Consider the following 18,858-nt stretch of genomic DNA (forward strand, 5'->3'; position numbering starts at 1 on the left):
GATATCTTGAGGAGTGAGGCAATTTAAATAATTGGTAGGTGGTTCCCTTTGACAATAACTTAGTTGGGTAGTATAGAGTTCCTGAAAATGAGTTAGGATTATTTGGCGGATTACTTTTGTGTCAAAAGTCCAATTACCAAATATGTCATGTAGGCTTAGGATACGATTGGCACGACGTCTATGAATTGTGGAAAGATGGAAAAAGGAGGTGTTTGCATCACCCTCATTTAACCATTGTATTCTTGATTTTAATTTTCAAAATTCTTCCTCCATACGTAGTAAGTTGTTAAAATTAGTGATTAGTTGGTTTTCTAAATTATAGTGGAATGAATTTGTGTTGGTGGGATTCATTAGTTGGAGGCCTTTTAGTCATGCCAGCGGAATTTTTTTTTTATAAAAAATGTTACCAAAGCTTTGTTTGTTCCAATCAGTAGTTACTTCTTTAAATATTTTTAATCATGTTGGATAATTAGGTTCTTAAGCCATGTTTGGGTTACAATGTCTTGAAATTGGGGTGTTGTAACCACATGGTTTCAAATTTAAAAGAAGAAGAAGGTTTAGGATAAGGTTTGGTTAGATTGAGTAAAAGTGGGCAATGGTCAGAATGAGTACGAGGTAAGTGTTGTATCGTGGAGTCTTGGTACAATTCAATCCATTTATGATTGGCGAAGAATTTATCTAGTCTTTCCATAATAATTTTATTATTAGTATTTTTATTATTATGCCTATATTTAGGCTTGTTAGTCCACGTAAAGCGTGATCCTGCAAAACCTAGGTCAAACATTTTTAGGTTATGAATGCAGTTATTAAAATTTGAGGCACATTTAGTGTTAATAGGAGCTCCTCCAAATTTTTCTCTTCATTGAAATCGCCACAGAGTAGCCATGCATCATTATGAGTAGCATGTACCGTTTGTAGATTTTTCCGCAGAAGTTGACGATCACAATAATATTTACTTGCATAAACTAAGGAAAAAAACCAAGGTGGAGCCTTATTTACTTGGACGGAAGCATGGATTTCCTGGCTAGTGACTGCAACTGGATTCACCGTTATTACGCCATAATAGGACTATGCCACCTGAGTGTCCTTGTGTTGCTACTTGAATGAGATCAGTGTAGTTGTATTCATTGAGTAGATCAATGTGATCTGCCATTTTTGATTTTGGAAGACAGAAAATGGATGGGTTGTTCCATGTAATAAAAATCGCAGATTTCGGTGGAATTCTTGATTGTGAGCTCCCCGGCAGTTCCAAAGCATTATCTCCATTAGACTTTCAAGTTGTGAGTTGTCCCGTTGACATAGGAGTGAGAGTTCCAAGTGCATTAGTAGATGAGGTGTATTGTAGAGCGCTGATGGCAGAAGATTGTCGTGAAGAGTGGGAATCAAAAGTATCACATACCTCTCTTCCAAGGAGTAGGGGTCGAGACGTATATTCAAGGAGGTTTTCTGAAGAGCATGCAGGATGAAGATGGGAAATTATTTTTCGATATTTTTGGCATGGAGATCATCAGAAAATCTTTCAGCACCATTGATTCCATGAAAGTCTCCGGTAGATCGTTGTCTTCTTCTTCCTGCTGTGGGAACTCCTATGGTGAAGAGTGAGGTGGTGAGTTGTTGTGTGGCATGTCTATCACCCGATGTTGGGGTATGCATGTTGGTGGATTGTGAGGCACCTCTACGTTGTGTTGTGGGTCTAACCATAACCAAAAGTTGGTCTGTGGGTGTATACCCCCCATAAGGTGGTTGTTGGAGAAACGCCGCCTGCCATTGTTATTACTGATGGATGATGCGTTGTAGCTGGAGGATGGTAATATCTTGTTGATGAATGAGGTTCATCACTTGATCTTGATGAGCCTGAGTTGGAATGCCCTCTTGTAGGGAGAAGGTCATCTCCTCCGAGGTTTCTAGTGGTGGGGTGACATGATTTTGCAGTAGTTGCAGATCCATGAAGGGTTGTTGCTGCATGGAGTGTTGTGGTGGTAGTGGTAACATTGGTTGTAGCTGCATGGTGTGATGAACAGGAGGCAGCACTGGCCACTGTTGCATTTGAGATGTTAGGTGCTAGATGAGGAGCTGTGGTAAAGGTTGGTGATGGTAGTGGTTGATGTGAACATTGTGGATGTAGCGGCATTGCCTGTGGTGGTGGTGATGGTGTCGTGGAGGGTGTGGACGATACATGTTGAACGAAATCAGTATTTTGCTGAAAGAAAGTAGCAGTAGTTTATGTATGGACAAAATATGGTAATGGGGTGGTATTTGAAGGGGTGGTTTGCTTTTGGGTAGTAGGATACATAGCGGTGGTAGTTTTTCGATGCTCATCATTATTAGGTTGAGTGTGGTGCGTTTCCTCTGGGGTAACCAAGAAAGGATGAGGAGGAGGAGTGATTGAGTGGTTATTGTGGAGTGTTGCAGATGGAGGTACAGTGTTAGGAATAGAGGTTGATGTCATCGGAGTAGCTGTTGCAGGGTTTGTGGTATTGCCTTGAGAGTTGTATGTTGGAAGGTGTATATCGTTTTTTGGTTGTGACTGTGTAGGCGTGTTGCTAATATGGTGTTTGGTGATAGGAGATTTGGGAGGTGCATCAGTTGTGGTGTTGGAATTTAAAATAGTTGTGGTAGTAGGAAGAGTAGTTGGGGCGGTGTCATGATTGGCTTCTAGGTGAGAGAATGGTGAAGGAATGTATAATTATTGTGGGTTGTGTTTGTGTAGTGTTTTACTGATTAACGGATATAATGGAGGAAGGCGGTTGTCATAGGGTGCATTTTTTGTGATAGTGTGCATAGGTGTTTTGGTGTTAGAAGGTGAGGGTGGCTGATGGGGAATAGTGGAATTAGGGTTAGTAAAGTGTATAGTAGGGTTAGTAGAGGTGGCATGCGATTCAGAGATAGGGTTGGCATACAAAGGAGTAGTGATGATGTTTTGTGGGTCCAGCGTAGATTCATTGGTAGAGAATGTGAATTTGTTATGTAGTGGAATTGTATTGTTAGTGTTGACGTGTATTTTTGGTTGTGACTGTGTAGGCGTGTTGCTAATATGGTGTTTGGTGATAGGAGATTTGGGAGGTGCATCAGTTGTGGTGTTGGAATTTAAAATAGTTGTGGTAGTAGGAAGAGTAGTTGGGGCGGTGTCATGATTGGCTTCTAGGTGAGAGAATGGTGAAGGAATGTATAATTATTGTGGGTTGTGTTTGTGTAGTGTTTTACTGATTAACGGATATAATGGAGGAAGGCGGTTGTCATAGGGTGCATTTTTTGTGATAGTGTGCATAGGTGTTTTGGTGTTAGAAGGTGAGGGTAGCTGATGGGGAATGGTGGAATTAGGGTTAGTGAAGTGTATAGTAGGGTTAGTAGAGGTGGCATGCGATTCAGAGATAGGGTTGGCATACAAAGGAGTAGTGATGATGTTTTGTGGGTCCAGCGTAGATTCATTGGTAGAGAATGTGAATTTGTTATGTAGTGGAATTGTATTGTTAGTGTTGACGTGTAGGTGGGATTTATTGGAACCTTTAGGGTTTGTAACGGTGGTATTTGGGGTGTTTGTGTGTGTTTGTGGTGCAACGTTAGTAGACTAATTAGGAGACATGGCAATGTTACCATTAATATTTATTAATTTTTTTTTGGTAATTGACTATTTTTGTTTTCCATGGGCTGGGCTCGTTGAGTTCACTAGCGGATTGGGATTGAAAATTTTGGGCTGGTGTTGAGGTAGAAGCCTTAGTGATAGTTGGACAGTAGTGAAGAGTGAGACCTAAACAGCCATATTTAGTGCATATTATGGAAGAATCTCGTAATAAATGAGTTGTGTATGATTACCAAGTAGTATTTCAGTTGGTAATGGTTTCCCTAATGGTGCTAATATGCATAGTCTCGCGTAGCGGCCTCTAGAAGTATGTATTGTGCATGGGTCTATTTTAATTAAGCTTCCAATGAACGCCGCGATTTTCTGTAGAATTTGTAAATCATAGTATTCAGTAGGAAGTTTTGTAGCCGGATCCACACAGTACTATAGTTGGTGTGGGCTAATGCAGGGTTAAATTTGGGTTCCCATTGGCGAATAGTTAGGTGTTGGGAGCCAATGAACCAAGGTCCATGGTGAAGGATTTTGTTGAAATTTTCTGGTTGTTGAAATTTAATAAGTTAATAGTCATATCCTAGATCTATTAAATTAATGGCTTTTTCAAGTTGCAGAGTGTGGTTAGTTTGAGCTTGAGATTTGTATAGGACATTTTTTCCCAGAAGCTTAATGATGAGGGTTTGGTGCCAAGGGCGATAGAGCTGGTACTTGTCATCGGTAGAAATAGGGATAAAAAATGGATGATGGGAAGGATTCGAGTTTTCAGCTTCTAATGTGAGCTTTTGGAGAAAATTGATTTCCGTTGGTTAACGTGTGCGTTGGAAGGGGGGATAGAGTGTCTCGAAAATTTACCTTGGGAGTGGAATGATTATTGGTGTGGGGTATTGCATCTTTAGGTTTGTTTGTGTTGCGATTGAGCTGATCAATTTCCTGATCAGTGAGTTTCATTTCCTGCGCTTCATGCATTGTGGTGTAGCGGTATTGGTTCTTGTTGGCGGTGTCTTGATTGAAGGTGAACGACGGCTTCCTTCTCTTTCTAGGTATTAGAGAGAAGGCAGAGCATTTTTTGTGAAGAATTATAAATATATTATATTATGGATGCTCATTTAATACTCCGTTGTAAATAAGCTTCCTTAAGAAGCTTATTTATATGGGACTCCACCGTAAATATGTTTATCTATTTAGTACTCTATTGGAAATAAGCCTCCTGAAGAAGCTTATCACTTTGGTACCCGGTTATGGATAAATATTACCCCCGGTAGAAGATTATCTATACCGGGTATAATAAGCTTATCCTTTCGATGCTCCGTTATGGATAAACATTACCTCCGGTAGAAGATTATCCATACCGGGTACAATGAGCTTATTCTTTCACTACTCCGTTATGGATAAACATTACCCCCAGTAGAAGACTATCTATACCTGGTACAATGAGCTTATCTTTTCAGTACTCCGTTATGGATAAACATTAATCTCAGTAGAAGATTATCCATACCTGGTATAGTAGCAGCTTACACAGAAGCTTGCAGTAGCAGCTTCCTTTCTTCTATAAATAGAAGATATTTCAGTTCATTATGTACATCAGTTTGAATTCGAATAATATATCAGTTTCTCTTTATACTTGTCTTTACTTTACAGTCTTTATTTTATAACACGTTATCAGTACGAGACTCTGCCATTTTGAGCGCAAGTAAGTGAAAAGAATTATTATGTGGCCCCAGAATTTTGGGAATTTGAAATTGGGTCTTTGTATTGTGTTGAAGAAATTCCAGAGAAACTTGAATTTCAAGAATTTGAAAACGGGAAAAAGGCTGATGTATTAGTAGAGAAAGATTACAAGGGGCTATTGTATTATTTGGATTTGAAGCACTGGAAAATTATCGTTAAAACCAAAGATGGCTTCCAACGATTCAACAACTGTAGACTGAATCAGTGAGTTTTTTTTCTTCGTAGTAGTGATGTAGATATTACTTACATCAGGAGTGGCCAAATTTACATAATTGAATTTGAGCCTTTTGCTTATATTTTAATATCTTTATTATCGCTTACTTGGTTATATGCTATGTATACACTACCTATTTTGGTATTTGTTTCTATCCGTATTATCTTAATAAAGGGTTACAAAGTGGATAACATCGTTAAATCCACTTAAACTCCAGGAGAGTTTGCAAGAAATATACAATCACCAGAAGTGATTATATTTTGTATATCTCATTGTAACTAAATTTTGTCAACCACTAGAAGTGGTATATGCCTATGACCACCAGATGTGATAATTTAGGTTTTCTATGGTTACAATTGAAGATAAACTAGAGAAATATTCTCTATATTACATGCATGCCTCGATTTGCTCCTGAAGTAGTATAATCATAAAAGAGGTTCTAAGACATCATACTATTTGGTGTGATTAATGTACGTTTAGATAATTATGTTTTGTTCCCTGAAGGATGAGAACTTTTGATAAATATTAATCTATTCCTCGAAGTGAATGTGACAATATTAATAAAGTTCGTAAATGTGAACGCGCTCTTGATGTAAATATATTACAATTCACCTCCGAAAGAGGTAATATGATTGAGGGAATATATACTCAATATTTCATATTTTAAATTTTCTCCTGAAGAAGTAACACAATTAAAATTTTCTCCTGAAGCAGGAAAATATTATGAAACTGTATCTTTTTGTGCTTAAATAAAATAATAAGCTATTCAAAGTTATTTTTGAAGCACAATTTCATTCCATGGAGTGAATGAAGAAATACCACAACTCACCTCTTGAAGAGATAGAATAACAAAGGATATAAATCTTGTTTTTGTGGTATAAAGATCATTGTTGCACGTACCCGTTGTACGTAAAATACCTTGGATAATTTTATTAAATATCATTCCAAGGCAAAAGTATTCTTGTAGAATGCTTTCTACTACAACCACATTAATATGTTATGGTTAGTTATCGAGTTCCCCGAAGGACATAACAACTCATGTATCTTTCCCTGAAGGATGTAATGACTATGGGGTTACCGCTTTGATATAAAATATTCAGATGTTAATAGCGTTTCTCCCTAAAGGAGATATTTGTCACAAAGTTGGTGGTAAAAATAATGAAATTCTTAATTTCTTAGATTTATAAATTTAGAATTGTCTTTATAATGTTCATTTGATTATGATTTTCTTTCATGATATCATAAGTGTCTGAGTAATATTTGATAGTACAAAATATATCAACAACTCACGAAGAGCTAGTTGTTTGTTTAGAAGACATATGACACCAGTAGTGACCGATAAATATTAGATTGTGGATAATGAATGAAGACTCTCGAAGAGCTTATATACAAATATGTCATTCATATTATATGGTCAAAACATATGTTATAGTAAACCTGAAGTTTACTAACACAAATGACTATCATATTGAGACTACAAATGATTGAAAGATTGAAAATCTTCATGTTTTCACAATCATAGGGGTAAAATAATATGTATATGAGAAGTGACCCGCCTTATTCTTCATTTTGTACTATAACATATATCATAGTAAACCAGAAGTTTACTAATACAAAAGCAACTATAGTAAATCAGAAATTTACTTATACAAAAGTAACCACAGTAAATCAGAAGTTTACTAATGCAAAAGTTTATGCTATAGTAAACCAGAAGTTTGTTAAGAGATAACACATGCCATCATAAACTTGAAGTTTTCATTTGCCATTTTAAATGAGCTATTTGAAAATTCAGATAAGCATATACTGAAGAACTAGAAGATTCTTAAAGAATTCTCTTGTGTTGCTTTTTCTCATAATAAATTGATTATACCAGCTAAAGTTGGGACTAAGACCTCTGATTCTGAAATATATAAAAGGTGAATATGGGCTCATTCACCTATCATGTGAACCACTTATAGATTCATATATAAGATGCTTATATGTATGTTTATTGTCAACCTGCAGTTTGGCATTTGAGATTGTTTTTCTCAATTAAAAGCATAACTTTCAGATTACGAAATCAAGACAGTTCATCTTGATAATGCTGGTTTATATCCAAGCTGGTTTAGCATTGAATACCTCCTACTAATGGCTAAGCTATTCCTTATGAGAACAAAGATTTATGTGTTGGTCTAAGATATTCTAAATTGCATACAGCAGCACTTGTATGTATCAGACCAACAATATATGATAAAGTTTTCCCCTCACAATTGGTTTAGGATCATAAATCAAATATTTTTACTATCTTTTGATGTGTGGTATATGATTAATTTCTCTACCACAATACACAAAGATATGTTTCCCAAAGAAGATTGGGGATATATGTTAATTTTTCTAACATTTGAGGGATATGCTATATAAATCGAATTATCATTAATATGATCCTCACTTAGAAGATAATTCAAGTCAAATGCCAGAAGTATTTGTTGATCCAAAAAAAAAATTTAATATCATATTTCAGCTACATATGCTCCTATTAAAATTAAAGTCCCTGAAGGATAGAGTTTATTGCACGCATGAAGCGTAGTAAACCGATCGGTTCCAGAGATAACAATCCTTGAAAAATGATAGGAGCAAATGATCAAAATGATTATAATGAGGAGGAAATGAGCTCTAGAAGAGCTCACGACATAACATTTCATGAAACTCCAGAAGAAGTTCAGGTACCTGAAAATAATGAAAGTGATGAGATCTCAACAAATTATGTCGCTTAGGAACCGATACAAAATGATCGTCGACGATATATTTGATACAATATAGTACACAATATTGTAAAAGATTGTGAGGATCGGACCAGTAGTCCAGACACTTGAATATATCATACCATTTAGATACAAGTCTTAACTTATATGACTTATTTGATTAAATCTATATGAAGATCCTTGAAGGATTGAAAAGGCCTGAAGCATATAATTCAAAGTCTTGAGAAATATACTCGATCAAATTATAAAGATCTTTGTACGGTTTAAAGCAATCAGTGTGCATGTGGTATAATCGCCTCAGTAAATATTTGTTGAAAGAAGATTACATAAATAATGTTATCTGTCCATGTATTTTTACAAAGAAAATGTCATCAGAATTTGTTATACTTGTTGTTTATGTTGATGACATAAAATTTGTTGGAACTCCAGAAGAGATCCAAAAGGCAATTGAATATCTTAAGAAAGAATTTGAGATAAAAGATCTTGGAAAAATAAAAATTTACTTTTGGTCTGCAAATTGAATATTTAGTAGACGAAATCTTTATCCATAAATTTGTCTATACAGAAAGGGTTTTTAAACGCTTTTTCATGGACAAAGCGCACTCATTAAGTACATCAATGGGTGTTCGATCACTTGAAGTGAATAAGGATCCGTTCCGACCTCCAGAAGAGGATGATGAACTCCTTGGTCCTGAAATACTCTATTTCAGTGTAATTGTTATGCATTTATAGGTGGTGCAGATCGTATTGGTTATTCAGATACAAGATTAGAATGCGGAGACTCAAATATTTGACATAAAGTTTTCATCAGGAGGAGTAAAATACGCAATATACTCTTTTTTCCTTACTAGGATTTTTTTTCCCACAGGGTTTTCCTTATAAGGTTTTTAATGAGGCACTTAGCAATGCGTATTACTAAATATGTGTACTCTTTTTTCTTCACTAGGATTTTTTTTCCCACAGGGTTTTCCTTATAAGGTTTTTAATGAGGCACTTAGCAATGCGTATTACTAAATATGTGTACTCTTTTTCCTTCACTAGGATTTTTTTCCCACGTGATTTTTCCTAGTATGGTTTTAACGAGACACATTATCTTTTAATGAACATACAAGGGGGAGTGTTATAAATATATTATATTATGGATGTTCATTTAGTACTCTATTATAAGCTTCCTGTTTAGTATCCATTGTAGAAGCTTATCCATATGGGACTCCGTTGTAAATATGTTTATCTATTTAGTACTTTATTGGAAACAAGCCTCCTGAAGAAGCTTATCACTTCGGTACCCGGTTATGGATAAACATTATCCCCGATAGAAGATTATCCATACCGGGTATAATAAGTTTGTCCTTTCGATACTCCGTTATGGATAAATATTACCTCTGGTAGAAGATTATCCATACCGGGTACAATGAGATTATTCTTTCAGTACTCCGTTATGGATAAACATCACCTCCAGTAGAAGATTATATATACCTGGTACAATGAGCTTATCCTTTCAGTACTCCGTTATGGATAAACATTACTCTCAGTAGAAGATTATCCATATCTGGTATAGTAGCAGCTTACACAGCAGCTTGCAGTAGCAGCTTACACAGCATCTTCCTTTCTTCTATAAATAGAAGAGATTTCAGTTCATTATGTACATCAGTTTGAATTCGACTAATATATCAGTTTCTCTCTATACTTGTCTTTACTTTACAGTCTTTATTTTATAACAAAACAACCTTTTTATGATTATTCTACTTCCCTCATTAGTTTCTAATACAGGTCCCGTTCTTTTTCCTTTTTTTGTTCCTTTTCCATATTATCTGGTAAAATACTAAATTCTCTCATAACTTTTATGATCAGGGTTGTAACGCTTCTCAATTTTGGAACTCAGCCAGAGAGCGCAGTAAAAACTTGCCCCCGCCTGGTAGTTACACCAACCCAAGAATATATAACACATGTATTCACAAACACTTTTATCACTAAACTGTAGTCAATTAATACACATTCTCACCTTAATTTATAACTTAACTATGGTAAATTAATACGTTTGGTATAAACATCGGGTACTGGAAAGTATTTTACCTTGATACAAAAAAAAAAGTAGTGGAGCATGAGGCTTTAAATGGTTTTAATATTTTATAGGAATCAATGAAACAGCAAGAGAGTTAATAGCCTCAGCAAAAGAGACTTTGATGATGAAACAGCTGAATTTCATTTCATTAGTTTCTGAACATTATAGTGGTCTGCTACAACTGTGTAAATCATCTTTGTATCAGATAAATAATTTACATAGTAAAAGGTGACATCTCTAGTGCATCAATTTATCCCTTTCCTGATAAGATGGAGCTATGACAATATTTCGTAACTTATTCACCTTATAGCAACAAAGAAGATTATACTCTCTCCGTTTCATATTAAATAAGGTACTTTCCTTTTTTTAGTCTGTTCCAAAACAAATGACATATTTCTAAATTTGGAAATAATCAACTTTAAACTCTTTCATTTTACCCATTTACCCTTAATGAGAAGCTTTTATAGCCACACAAATATCATGGCCCCACAAACTTTTTACCCCTTAAACTTTTAAGACCACAAATTTTAAAAGTATTCTTCTTTTTTCTTAAACTCCGTGCCGAATTAAACTATCTCATATAATATTAAACGGAGGGAGTACTACATAAGAACTAGAGAAACTAAATAAGTCATGGATTTCAAATTATACGAATACTCGTACAAGATATATTACGCTCTTCCCTGCAGTCTCGTCAGCCTAGCACAGAGATACAATTATTTAAACTACTAAAAACAATATACCGTTAACTGAGGTTAGAATCTTGCAGACCCCAAATCATTGCTGAAGCTGCAGAATTCTCTGCATCTTTTACTCGTGACTTCTCCTCTCCCTTCACAAAAAGCAAGCCTTCAGCAATTGGAACTTGTACAGAACATATAAACCTCCTATCATGAGCTGGACCTATCTGTTTCTCTATTCTGCACCCATCATAAAGCAAACAATAAGGAAACTTAATCAAAGTATCACGCAGTTCACACGTGTTCACCCCCAAACAAAAAAACAGTTGGTGGCATATGGTAGTGAGATACACAAACCAGAAAAAAGAACTAACAAAATAGTAAAAGCTCCCGCGTGCAAAACACATGTAAAACATCTTCGGATCTGAGAATATGCAGACTGAAGAGTCAAATTACTCGAAATATTAAACCTCAGCACATCCAAAAGTAAGTGTAGAAATAACAATTGTATGAGTTCATTCAGAGACGGATCCAGGATTTGATGACTACGGGTGCCACTATATTTAATGCAAACTTACCACTAGACAAGGAGGTTAAATATGGTGTACATCTGGTCAGTTCCCTCTGTTTTGAATTAATTCGGTTCGGTTCGGCCCATTTTAAATTAATTCGGTTCTCTTTACAAGGTTCTTAGTGCAAATAAATATGTGATAAGCAAAGAATAAATATTTAGTCATATATTTGAAATCAAGTGATGATATTCGGGAGAAGGTGCATGTGGCTCCCATTGATGACAAGATGTGGGAAGCGAGACTCAGATGGTTCGAGCATGTTCAGAGGAGAAGCCCAGATGCGCCGGTAAAAAGATGTGAGCAGTTGGTTGTGGAGGGCACGAGAAGAGGTAGAGGGCGACCTAAGAAGTATTGGGGAGAGGTGATTCGGCAGGATATGACGAGGCTTCAGATTTCCGAGGGCATGACACTGGATAGGGAGATGTGGAGGTCGAGTATTAGGGTTGTAGGTTAGGAGGTAGTTTGAGTCTTTCCTTACTTTGTACCATTGCGAGACCAGTCTGGTAGGATTTTTGTCTATGATAGTTAGTGGCAATGTTGTGTCTTACTATTTCACTTTTCAACGCAGGAACTATTTACTAGCTATCGCTTTTGCTTTGCATCTTTCTTCTGAATTTCATGTTGTTTCTGTTTTTCATATGATTTCTTTGCTGATACTAATATTGTCTCATTTTTGTCTTTTTGTTTTCTTGAGCCGAGGGTCTTTCGGAAACAGTCTCTCTACCCCTTTGGGGCAGGGGTAAGGTCTGCGTACACACTACCCTCCCCAGAACCCATTAGTGGGATTTTGCTGGGTTGTTGTTGTTGTATATTTGAAATCAAGAAAAAAATAACATTAGATGGAAAAAAATAATAATTAAAATCAGATTCAAATAAAAAATTTGAGATGTAGAAAAAAAAAACAAAAGTAAATCTAATTTTATAATTTAAATAAATAATAAAAATGGGGTTGTATAAAGAGAGAAAATACAAAAATGAAAGAAAATTAGAAAACAAAAAATTAAAAGAATAGAGAATGGAAAAAGAGAATAAGTAGAGGAAAAGTAATATTGAATTGCATTGAGGAAAATTTTTGGTCATTTATTTGAAATCGAGGAGAAAATAACATTAGATGGATTCAAACTAATAATTAAATCATATTAAAATAAAAATTTTGAGATGTAGAAAGATAAAACAGAAGCAAATTTTTATTTTATTATTTGAATAAATGGGGTTTTATTAAGAGAGAAAATACAAAGATGAAGAAAATAAGAAAAAGAGAACAAAAGAAAAGAGAATGGAAAAAAGGATCATGTAGAGGAAAGGTAAAATTGAACTGCATTGAGTGAAGCTAGTATCGATCCCTAATCATGTATCTGGCAAGTCAGGATTTTGACCATGGCACCTACAATCACATTGTTACTTAGGGTGCCACTGCTTTATTTATATCACTTTTATTTGTGAAATACTAGTACATAAATGTAATTCTATCCGAGCGACCGGGTGGCGTACCACCCCCTCTCCCCTACGTAGATCCGCCCCTGAGTTCATTCAACTGATGTGACAAAGGAATATGCAACCAAAAGAAGAAAATAGTTTTATCATTAGGATTCCCTAATGTCCAAGTTTTTCCATGCTATGCATGCTAACCTGCAAATATTAAAATAGTTTGCTTGTGCAACTGTAGATTATCTCACTCAAAGGAAAAGTTTAAACCTGTAAGTCGGTATGGGCCATTTCTTTCTTCCACATAGCTCATGCAGCTTTTGCTTTGCCCCATCAATCTCTGTATTTGGTTCAACTTCAGTATCCGTCTTACCAATAGATTTAAAAGCTAACTTTTGGAGTGCAGCCTTTGCAGCGTGAAGTTTAGCATTTTCTTTGTTCTCAGAAGAAGCTGAGATAATAAATTGACCATCAACATAAATACTAGCTATGTCTTTCTCTCCTTTTCTCCAATGCTTTATATCGACTTGTTTTCCGTCCTTCTGGCAAAGCTCATACAACATGGTTACAGGCTGCGGTTGTTCTTCCAACAAGTCTAATGTGATAATAGGCTCGAGGAGGCCTCTAAATATCTAACACAAAATGAAAGTAAACTAATTAGAACATCTGGATATCGTTTCTCGTCTGGAAGATGAAAATGCTAGATTTCTAGGTGAAAAATATAATCTAATTGGCTTTCCGATGATACAAAACTGAAAAGACAGGAGAAACACAGCTTTCATGTGAACTTACCATTTTACTTTTTCATTATCATGACAATTCAAATTTCAATAAGCAACCCCACCTTCTCTCTCACACACAACTTCAAAACCTTGCTTAGTTAGGTAACATGAACTTATTTCATTGTAAACAGATCTAAAATGACATTCTAGAGAAGGAAAACTAAAAATTTCTTTTCATAGATATGACCTTAAACACAGTGCCAAAATAAAATACAAATGACTTCTTTTTTAGGTTAATTATTAACTCTTGTCATTTCTTCTCAAGGAAACAGATGTATGAAAAGCATATTTGGAGAAGTAAGGTGTCAAGTCTGAAACTAACAAGAATAATGACAATCCAAACATAACCCCAATTTCCTCGAAACTTGATTATCGTTCAAGTGAGTTTGTGAGCCAAGTTAGCAAAAACTAGTATACATGAGTTAAAAAGGGTTGTTACAGAGAACATTACATATAACACTGTGTATCCAATTGTGTAACTTGTACTACACAAGATACCACCATTTGCAACTATTTAATAGCCAATAGGCCCAATTCCTAAAGTTTTTAATTCCATAAAATTACATACTCAGGATACAACCAAAATCCACCAATATATCTAAACAGCCAGAAGAGAGACAACTGACCAGCCAGAGATTCTTCAGATCAAAGCCACAATCCACATATACAGCTGCCGCCACAGACTCCACAATATCAGCAAGAACCTTCGGCGCCTTCATTGCTCCTCCATGGAACTCCGCCTGCTCCTCCTGGTGCACTGTTATTACGAATTCCTTCACCTATATCCAAATTTTAAATCCCTCAATTCAACATTCACAAAAGAATTAACTTAATCAATTTAAGGCAACTAATAATTGGCCAAGAAAGCTAAATCGGATCTTGCCACAAATAATATACAAAATGTACCTGTACAATAAATAAAAAAAAATACTTTACCCTCAAGTCAATAAAACCACTGCTTTTGGCCTCAAAGAGTTAGAACCCCAAAATTATGTAAGCTTGAAATTGATTATATAGTGAATTGGGAAAAAAAATTACATAGAAATTGATTAGAAAGAAATAAATTTCAAATAACAATAATTTTATGAACAAGTTTAAGGCATGTTATTAAGGTTTAGTTTTAGGCCACCAATTCTATTGAGCCACATGACTTTTGGAAAAAAATTTCCAAATGTACCTTTTCATCAAGGGCGGTAGCATTGTGGCGGACATATTTATAGAGACCGTGGCGAACGGCAACTCTAGCAAGTTTCTCGGTGCTGATATTAGCAGCGCGGAGGAGAGAGAGTTGACCTGGGTCAAGTTCTGGGTATGCCAAATAAACATAATTGGTGATTGCTAAGCCAAGAGCAGCGTCACCAACGAACTCAAGGCGCTGATAAGAAACAGAATCAATGCAAGAAGAGTGCGTAAGGGCTTCTTCAAGAAGTTTTGGTTTAATGAATTTGTAATTCAAGATTTCCTCCACTGCCTTAACAGATGTCTCCATATCTGCCACCTCTTCATCTTCGTCGGCTATTAGAGTAGTTGGGCAACTCACTATGACGCAAGATTCCGGCGACTGCATATTTTGATCAAAACAGAGAGACAGAGAGAGTGTGCGTGCGCGCGCGCGTGCGCGTGTGGGTGCGCTTGTGTTTCTTGGATTGATTTTTGAAGAATTTTGAAGGAGCGTGCTGTGGAAGATAGATGTCTTTACTGTCAGTACTTCACAAGAAAAAGTGTTCGGAAACTGATGAGGGAACAAGGTTTAGCGTCAGACCAAACGTTTGATTAGATTGTACAACAACACAAGTCTCGAGGGTGTAGGCGTGTACGCAGACTTTACCTACCCGAAAGCAATAGAGAGGCTGTTTTGGAGAGAGTCTTGTACTTGTACCAACTGTTATCTCTTCTAAATTTGTATTAGTACTATAACAATTTTGATTTTTAAAAATTAACTATCAAAGTAATTTATTAAACAAATCTTAAAATTCATGATCTTCAAAATTGAGTAATTTTCCTTTTTCAAAGTAATTTTTAATCATTATTTTACATTTCTTCCCTAGTAACTTTAAGACGAATACAACTTAAATTCTATCTTAAAATTGTGCGTGTGACATCATATAAGACGAATCTTGCAATCAAATGTTAAAACTCCAACAGGTATTGGGTTTAACATATTTATTTTTGGTGCAAATTTGGTTTAACATGAAGGATTCTATAATTTCTAAAATTTCAACATGCTACTAGTAAAATTTTGAAAATAAATTGCTACTAGTAAAATTTTGAAAATAAATATCTATCTTCTTTTTTCTCCCGTTTAGCCACTTAAGAAGTACTCAACAGACGCAACTCCAATTAGTTCCATTATTTTGAAACACACGTGTGTGAAGAGTTAAATGACTAAATTGTACTTCAATTAAAAATATGTCAATAAATTGAAAGTAGAAATTTTGGACCAGTCGAAAATCGAGATAACAACAACAACAACAACAACAACAATAATAATAACCTTGAAAATCCCATAAGTGGGGTCTGGGAAAAGCAGGATATACGCAGCTTTACCCATACGCTAGAAGGGCAGAGAGATTGTTTCCGATAGACCCTCAGCTAAAGAAGATGGAAGAAGCACTGATAGCAATTCATAGCACGACAATATATTTAGAAAACTAAATTGAAGATAGCAATAAAGAATATGAAAGAAGTACCGATAGTAAGTAATAGCAAAACAATATATTAAGAAAATTAAATCTGAGGTCTGATAGCAATAGAGAATATGAAAGGAGCACTGATAACAAACTAAGGAAGTACGGCTTAGCAAACTAAGGAAGTGCGGCTTAGCAAACTAAGGAAGTACGACTGACAAGCACTAACAGAACAAGATATGTGATAATAGCAAACTCAGGATAAAAGGGTACCATACTAACACTAACACTATCGAACTAATGAAGACAAAGGAAAACGCACGATTACCTACTAACCTTCTACCCTAATCCTCAACCTCCACACCCTCCTATCCAGGGTCATATCCTCGGTCAACTCATGCTGCGTCATGTCCCGCCTGATCACCTCTCCTCGAGACTTCTTTGGCCTACCTCGACCCTTCGTCTTAACCCTCCCCCCCCATCAAGACCAACTTCTCACACCTCCTAACTGGGGCATTTGTGTTTCTCCTCTTACCATGCCGAACCATCTCAACCTTGCGCCTCGCATCTTTTCCTCCACAAGGGTCACTCTCACCTTGTCCCGAATAACTTCATTCCTAATTCTATCTAACCTAGTATGACCACACATCCATCTCAACATCCTCATTTCAGCTACTTTCATCTGCTGCACATGGGAGTTCTTGACTGGCCAGCATTCTACCCCGTACAACATAGTCGGTCTAACCACTACCTTGTAGAACTTACCCTAAAGCCTCAACGGCACATCCTTATCGCACAAAACACAGGAAGCGAGCCTCCACTTCATCCACCCTGCCCCGATATGATATGTGACATCCTTATCAATTTCTCCATTATTCTGAATTATGGATCCCAGATACTTGAAACTCTCTCTCTCTCCACTGGGGATGACTTGTGTGTCAAGCCTTACATTCTTATCTGCTTCCTGGGTAACACCGCTGAACTTGCACTCTAAGTATAGAATATGAAAATCACTCTTTATGCAATGGCTCTTTTGTATCGGGATAATAACGCGAAGATTATAACGCGACATTAAATAATTTTGAAGTTATTCAAAGGAATATACCATTATGGTAGATATTTGGTTCATTTGACCAGAAATAGGATATATATTTTGTTTCACATAAAATAAACTTGAATGAACTTTTATTTTCAAATTTAACTTTGGATTTCTTAAAAGACTTTGGGATGAAGAGTTTGAAAAAAAAAACAAATGTGTCCTTTGTTATTTTATCTTAGGATTAGTAATAGTGGTGAAGCCAGGAATTTTATTTAAGGTATTTAAATTTGAAATAAGTAAAAGAAATCTCCAATAAAGGATGTTCAAAATATGTTATAAACTATAAAATCTAATATATTACCTATATATACAGTGTAATATTTCGACAAAGGATGATCAGTTGACCACCCTTAGGGCTATGTACCTTTGCCCCTAAATAGTAATCACAAGATTATTATCCCACATGGGGATTGTTTGCTATGAGATAAGCAAAAATAATCCTCGGATAAAAATTTAGTACCGTCTTATCTCTTGTTTGGTTATTAATCTTGGGATAAATTATCACAAGACTAAAAAATTGTACTGGGATAACTTATATCTGCCAGATGGTGGAATAGTCCAGGATATGTCATCCTAGGATAAAGCAGTAAAATTGACAATCTCAAGATTAATACAACATACTAAACAACCACTAAGAAATAATATCGAGATAACTAATCTCAGCATATCTAATCTAGTAAAACTAATCTCATCATAACTAATCCCAACATAATTTGTGCTCAAATAAAACGACTCCATAGAGTACGGTATAAACATAATGTCACAATTATAAATAAATGATTGTGGGATTGCTTATACCCGAATAAACAAGTCAACCTTAGAATAAAATAGTATCTCATTTTACCGTGGGATTATAATAACTAACAAAACGACCCCTTAACAAATTATTGAACTTCACTGTTTTTTAGTTGAGACTAGTATTGAATGATAATTGTATCGTTGATATTATTTTGTTATTGAACATTTGTATAGTTGTTGTTGTGGTTGGCATGGTTGTTGTGGTTGTTATTAGTTGTTATTGTTATTAGATAATGGTTGTTAGTGTTAGTTTATTGTTTTTGCTAGTTAATTGTTGTTGTTGTTAGTTAGTTAGTTAGTTAATTGTTGTTCATTAATTATGGTTGAATGACATAAATGTAATGCTGCCATTATATGATGGATTGTGGTTGTAATTGATAGTGGTGTAGCTTAAAAACAAACATTTTCTGCCCAGTTTTTACCAAGATTTCCGACCGAAATCGGTCAGAAATTACAATATTTTGCCCAGAAATTCATAATTTTCAATCGAATTCGGTGGAAAATTATGAAATTATCTTTATTTTTTTATAAATAAATTAACAATTTATTACAATTT

General features: G+C 35.5%; 1 protein-coding gene across 1 annotated transcript; it reads right to left on the reverse strand.

The window, feature by feature from the left end:
- Positions 1-10,935: 10,935 nt before the first annotated feature.
- On the reverse strand, positions 10,936-15,553 carry LOC107804132 (ribonuclease 3-like protein 2). The gene is made up of 4 exons (XM_016627960.2): positions 14,956-15,553; positions 14,405-14,557; positions 13,267-13,628; positions 10,936-11,239 (listed from the first exon to the last, which is right to left on the reverse strand). Exons 1-4 carry the CDS (start codon positions 15,343-15,345, stop codon positions 11,065-11,067), a joined length of 1,080 nt encoding a protein of 359 aa, XP_016483446.1. The 5' UTR covers positions 15,346-15,553; the 3' UTR covers positions 10,936-11,064.
- Positions 15,554-18,858: the final 3,305 nt, after the last annotated feature.

Source organism: Nicotiana tabacum, chromosome 8 (assembly GCF_000715075.1).
Source record: "Nicotiana tabacum cultivar K326 chromosome 8, ASM71507v2, whole genome shotgun sequence".
Classification (NCBI taxonomy): domain Eukaryota; kingdom Viridiplantae; phylum Streptophyta; class Magnoliopsida; order Solanales; family Solanaceae; genus Nicotiana; species Nicotiana tabacum.

Excerpts from the sequence above, each read along its gene's own strand:
- LOC107804132 (XM_016627960.2), bottom strand. The coding sequence starts at position 15,345 with ATGCAGTCGCCGGAATCTTGCGTCATAGTGAGTTGCCCAACTACTCTA. Across the intron at positions 13,629-14,404 it reads ATCTGAAGAATCTCTGGCTG|ATATTTAGAGGCCTCCTCGA; the intron begins GTCAGTTGTCTC and ends ATTTTGTGTTAG. Across the intron at positions 11,240-13,266 it reads TGGCCCATACCGACTTACAG|AATAGAGAAACAGATAGGTC; the intron begins GTTTAAACTTTT and ends TGATGGGTGCAG.